A 5,181-nucleotide genomic window follows, 5' to 3' on the forward strand; every position below is an offset into this window, starting at 1 on the left:
TGGATATTTGAGTCGGATTGTGGATTGACCCACCCATAAATTTAAAACGGTTAAAAATAAAATAAAAAATGTTATCCGTAATTTTTTTTCACGATTTTTATATTAATACTCGTGCATTTGAAAAAATGCTAGTTTTACTAATAACAAGTATAAGACTAATTCAATCAAACACTTTTATAATTTTGATTGTTCATATTATCTATTTTATTTTATCATTTAGTATCTTCGTTAATCTATCTCAATTATATCACCTTAACAAGCAATTAACTATCACATTCTTAATAAAAGAAATTTGTATTTTCTTAGGAAAATATTTAAAACAAACAATTAATCACATTTTTATATATTACAAAAATGTATTTAATTTTCTAAATAAATTATAACTTCAGTGAAACTAGTACAAATCAAATATTAACAAAATTTAGGTAGGTGGAATTAGAATATAATTGGAAAAAAAGATTATTAAATTTGTTAATATATGCATAATTAATTGTATTTTAAAATATTATTTTATATAAATTAATACCTAATAAAATATTTTTTTAAAAATAAATAAATTAATTAAAAAAATAAAAATGGTTCAAAGCCAACTCCAATTAGGGCTTTTCAAACAAGCCCATCATATCCAATTAATCACGTTATGTAGTTTGAAAAAGTTAATTTATTTGATTTTTCAAACAAGCCCATTATATCCAATTAATCACGTTATGTAGATGAGTCCTTTTTTAGTAGGATGCTGGAAAAGTGACAAAAAGGAAATTATATAAAAAAAATACATTTGGTAAAAGAGTGTAATCCCAAATAATATACAGTAGTACAACTTGTTAGTGTAGTGAATATTTATTAAAACCTTCAAAAAAAAAACATATGTATATTTATTTGATTTTTTCTTCAATAAAATAAATTTTGATTAACCAAAAACAAATTATGCATCATTATAATCTTACTTCACTTTCACTATATATAAAATTGTTAACTCAATAAAATAATTTAAGGGACATAATGAATTTTAAGAGATCAATTGTCACCAAATTTAATTCTCACTCAATTTTGTTAAAAAGGTTAAAAACAATAATCAAAATCTCTTTACATTATTACAAAAAAAAATGTTGGAAGTGTGAGTGTTGGGTTTGCTAGCTAGCTTTCTAATCTTCTAGCATTCAAGGCAATTTAACCTCTGGCCATGCTGACGTGGGAAAAGATGCAAAATTGTAAAAAGGGTTTGAAAAAATGCATAGAAAAAATACCCATTTAAGTATTTGGATTACTAGCAGTAGTATGTAACCCCACCATGAAAAATGCTATTGACCTTGTGACTTTTTTCCTAAACCGCGTAATATGACTTCACATATATTAAAAGAGGGAGGGCAATTCAGGAATTTCAGATCAGACCCTTTTGTTTAAATTTCAAGAAATTAGATGCACATTCACTCCCATAGAGAGAGAAAGGGGAAACATTAACTTGAAGAAAATGGGAGAAGTGATCTTGTCTATGGATTATTTGGAAGATGTTTTAAGAGGTACATTTTGTAGAATCTGTCATGAAGAGGAGTTTGAGAGTTGCAAGAACATGGAATCCCCTTGTTCATGTTCTGGAACTGTTAAGGTATGATGTGTTCTTGGTTTTGGAATTGTATAATTGTGTTCAAATGGGGAAGTTAATATTGATTCTCCTGTTTCATCAGAATTTTGAGTTTTTTTGGAGGGTTTTTGAGATGATGAGAATTTGTGTGATTGAGTTATTGGTTTTGGTAATCACAGGTTGTTGATGATTCTTTTGAATCCAGATAACTCATCACAAAACCATGTCATAACTTGTATTGAGCAATCTTTGAGACTTAATGGATCAATGAAATGAGTTTAATCTTTTGAAAAAAAAATTGTATAATGATCTTTGTTTTTTGTCTACTGTTTTAGTATGCTCACAGAGATTGCATACAGAGATGGTGTGATGAGAAGGGTAACACAATCTGCGAGATTTGCCTACAGGTTTCACTTTAGATTTTGTAAAAGCAAGATGATGACTGAATTTTTCTGTCTTAATGTTTAATAGGTTCTCTTTGTGCCAAAATTATGATTTTTTAAGCATACTGAGAAGTTTGAATTTTAAGGAACTGGGTTGAAAATGACATTTTGTATTGATGCAGAAATTTGAACCTAATTATACAGCAGCTCCCAAAACCCCCCAACAGGTTAATAGTACTGGTGTCACTATCAGGTAGTTATTCCAAAACATAAACTTAATCAATTACTAATAGAGATGCTGTGATTTTAATTTTTTATGGTATATGATCTGATCTCAAATGCTCATAATGAAATAGGAGAAGCTTAGAAATACCTGGAAGTTCGCCGATTGTGATGGTAACTGAAGAGGCATTGCTTGAAACAGGCAATCAAGAATGTGTTTCAGCAGCTGATAGAACCGCCATTTTCTGTAGATCATTAGCCATTGCTGTGAGTTACATTTGAAAATCAAATTGTGACAAGTCCTGACCGACAATAGAACCTCATGGATTCTAATGTTTGTTTTTATCATGGATTCTTGCAGTTCACCATTGCTCTGCTGATCAGACATCTGTTTTCTATGTGTTCCGAAATAGCAGACGAATACCCATTTTCACTTGCTACTGTAAAATTATGTTCTTTTTCCTTAGCATTGAACTGAAGACATTTGTATAATGGGACTAACTGACTGAATTCTTGTATGCAGTTGGTGATTATGAAGGTTGGTGGGATAGTAGTTCCAATGTACATATTCACTCGGATAATCACAGCAGTCCAAACCAACATCAGCCATTCATATCAGGTTTACCTCCATTGTTCATTCAAGACTTTATATAGTTAGAAAAGTGGTCATTAGAAGATAAATAACATTCATTCTCCAGTTTACTATGGATGATCATGCTGATTCTGAGATTGAAGATTACGAATCAAACTCTGAAGATGAAGATATTCAGTCCTAACAGGTTCAAGAGCATTACAGTTCCAGCAACTTATTCTGAGACCTGAAAGGTTCAAAAGAGATTCATTATTCTAAGCATTTCATTCCCATTGGACTTACACATGCAAATTAACACAATCCAAATGGGTTTTTATTTAGTGGCATATACTTAGATTTGAAAAACAAGTTCATCTCTGCAAATTAACCATGGGGCAAGAGAGATCTCAGCAGTTATTAAGAAGAACATGTCTTCCATGATGGGAGCAGACTTTTCAAATTATAGTTGTTGGGTTTTGGCCATAAATGGCGCCTTATGTATTACAGTTCATTCAATGAGACTTTTAAATTTCTTACTACAGACTTGTGAAAGGACAGACAGCTTAAAGTTTGAATAAGGAACAGCAGAAGGGTAAAAACATTAATGGGGACCAGCATTTAAAGTCAAATTAAGCAATCAATGCAAGGCTTCTATTCCACCTAAAATGGGGTACCATTATCAATTTCTGATTTAGCAAGAGTAAACAAAAGCCTATAATGAAGGTGGAAGAGACAATTCAAAAGTAACATCATATCAATTGGCATTTAAGAAACCCATCGAAAAATCAAGCCGATTAATTGTTGATTTGAAAATGACAATCAGTTTTGTATTATCTTATCTTATCAATCGGCATTTAATAAACCCTAATACCCTTGACACTCAATAGACTATGAACAAGGAGAATGATAACTTGATCATATTATAATAGTAAATATTGTCATGAAAACATATCAAATCCGCTTAATTTACTTCAAATAAGAAAAGATTACACCCACTGACCACATACCAACAGATATAGATAGATCATGAATCATTCTCGGCTGATTTCTACTTCTTAGCTCGTTTTCGTTTCGAACTCATAATCTCAAACTTGTCATCATTTCCACGCTTCGAAACAGTATCCAAAACCTTAACACCATTGGCTACTGACATCTTCTCATCATCTTCATCTTGAACAGCATAAACACGACGCAGACGACGAAACTTTCTGATCACAGGCTCAGCCAATTCAATTTTTTCAACAGTTAAATCCAAAAGCTCCTCAGTTGCGTCATCATACTGAACCAGATGCTTACCAGAAACATTATTGAACGATGAAATGAATCCTTCGTTACATGATTTTTCAAGTGACGACAAAACCTTGATCCTTCTCCCTACTACCTCTTCACCGTATGTTATCGCAGGTTCGGGAATCGAAACGGAGTTTAAAATGGGATCAGTTGTAGCAGGTTGCGATGATCCCGTTGCAAAGAGACGTATCTTCCCGGATTTGAGACGAGGAATTGACGGAGATGAATTAGGGTTTGTTTTGGGAGTAGATTTAGGTTGTTGTTTGAGTGGTGGTGAAGATGAAGTGGTTTTGGAGAAGAAAGATGTGATTTGTTGTAGAGGATTAACGAATGGTGATCGGCCATTCGAATTTCGCTGAAATGGTGCCATCAGATCACAATGAACATACAGGAGAAGGGGAAAGAGGGTAAAAACGAAGGGAAATGGTCAAGAAATTGGCGCGAAAATATTCAAGATTTTGTTTTGGCGGGAATTCTAATTCATTTTATTCCCCTTTTAGCGGATGATTTTATGTTTTGGACATAAAATTTGAATATAGCGAGCTAATTACAGATTTTTGAAAAACAAATATATATTTATTATATTTTGTTAAAATTATAGTAATTTATAAATTAGATTATCAAATAAATAAAGCTCACACAAAATTTAGATGATCCATAAAAAAATTGAATATTGAATAAAATATAACACTATAATTTGAATTGATGTAAACAAAAAAAAAAATTACATATCTAAATAATAAAAATATTATTAAAATGAAAAAAAAAATTATGATTTTTTATAATCAATAATCATTTTTTTACATGTTAGGACTCAATTAAGTTTTTCATTGAATTAATCTTTCATTCTCAACCAGATTGAAAATTTATAGACATGTATAATTTTTATTGTCGAATGGAAGTGAACATGTTTAACATTAATCGTTTTAAATGATCGTACTCATAATTGTTTTCTTTGAAAACTTGTTTTTCCTTCTTTCCGGATTGTTCATCATATAAGGAGTGAAATTAGTTTTCTATAGTCCATAATGTTATTACTAGAATTTTATTCAATACATTTGACTTAGAAATCATATTTGTCAGTGTATTTCATTGAGAATGAAGGAGTTCTGTATTAGAGCTCATATTTTTAA

The 5,181-nt window shown here is 30.8% G+C and overlaps 2 protein-coding genes across 2 annotated transcripts; one reads left to right on the forward strand and one right to left on the reverse strand.

Annotated features, from left to right (window-relative positions):
• The first annotated feature begins 1,443 nt into the window (after positions 1–1,443).
• Positions 1,444–3,296, forward strand: LOC124916357 (ERAD-associated E3 ubiquitin-protein ligase doa10-like). The gene is made up of 7 exons (XM_047457077.1): positions 1,444–1,606; positions 1,918–1,989; positions 2,148–2,218; positions 2,322–2,454; positions 2,549–2,629; positions 2,711–2,806; positions 2,886–3,296. The coding sequence occupies exons 1-7, from the start codon at positions 1,472–1,474 to the stop codon at positions 2,961–2,963; spliced, it is 666 nt and encodes a 221-aa protein (XP_047313033.1). The 5' UTR covers positions 1,444–1,471; the 3' UTR covers positions 2,964–3,296.
• LOC124916368 (DNA mismatch repair protein MSH6-like) lies at positions 2,872–4,431 on the reverse strand. Its single transcript, XM_047457087.1, has 2 exons — positions 3,766–4,431; positions 2,872–3,005 (listed from the first exon to the last, which is right to left on the reverse strand). Exon 1 carries the CDS (start codon positions 4,416–4,418, stop codon positions 3,807–3,809), a length of 612 nt encoding a protein of 203 aa, XP_047313043.1. The 5' UTR covers positions 4,419–4,431; the 3' UTR covers positions 2,872–3,005; positions 3,766–3,806.
• Between the last annotated feature and the right edge of the window lie 750 nt (positions 4,432–5,181).

This window comes from Impatiens glandulifera, chromosome 1 (genome assembly GCF_907164915.1).
Source record: "Impatiens glandulifera chromosome 1, dImpGla2.1, whole genome shotgun sequence".
NCBI classification, from domain to species: Eukaryota; Viridiplantae; Streptophyta; class Magnoliopsida; order Ericales; family Balsaminaceae; genus Impatiens; species Impatiens glandulifera.

Coding starts and splice junctions, on each gene's coding strand:
- LOC124916368 (XM_047457087.1), bottom strand. CDS start 4,418: ATGGCACCATTTCAGCGAAATTCGAATGGCCGATCACCATTCGTTAAT.
- LOC124916357 (XM_047457077.1), top strand. CDS start 1,472: ATGGGAGAAGTGATCTTGTCTATGGATTATTTGGAAGATGTTTTAAGA. Junction 2,455..2,548: donor GTAGATCATTAGCCATTGCT/GTGAGTTACATT, acceptor GGATTCTTGCAG/TTCACCATTGCTCTGCTGAT. Junction 2,807..2,885: donor ACATCAGCCATTCATATCAG/GTTTACCTCCAT, acceptor TTCATTCTCCAG/TTTACTATGGATGATCATGC.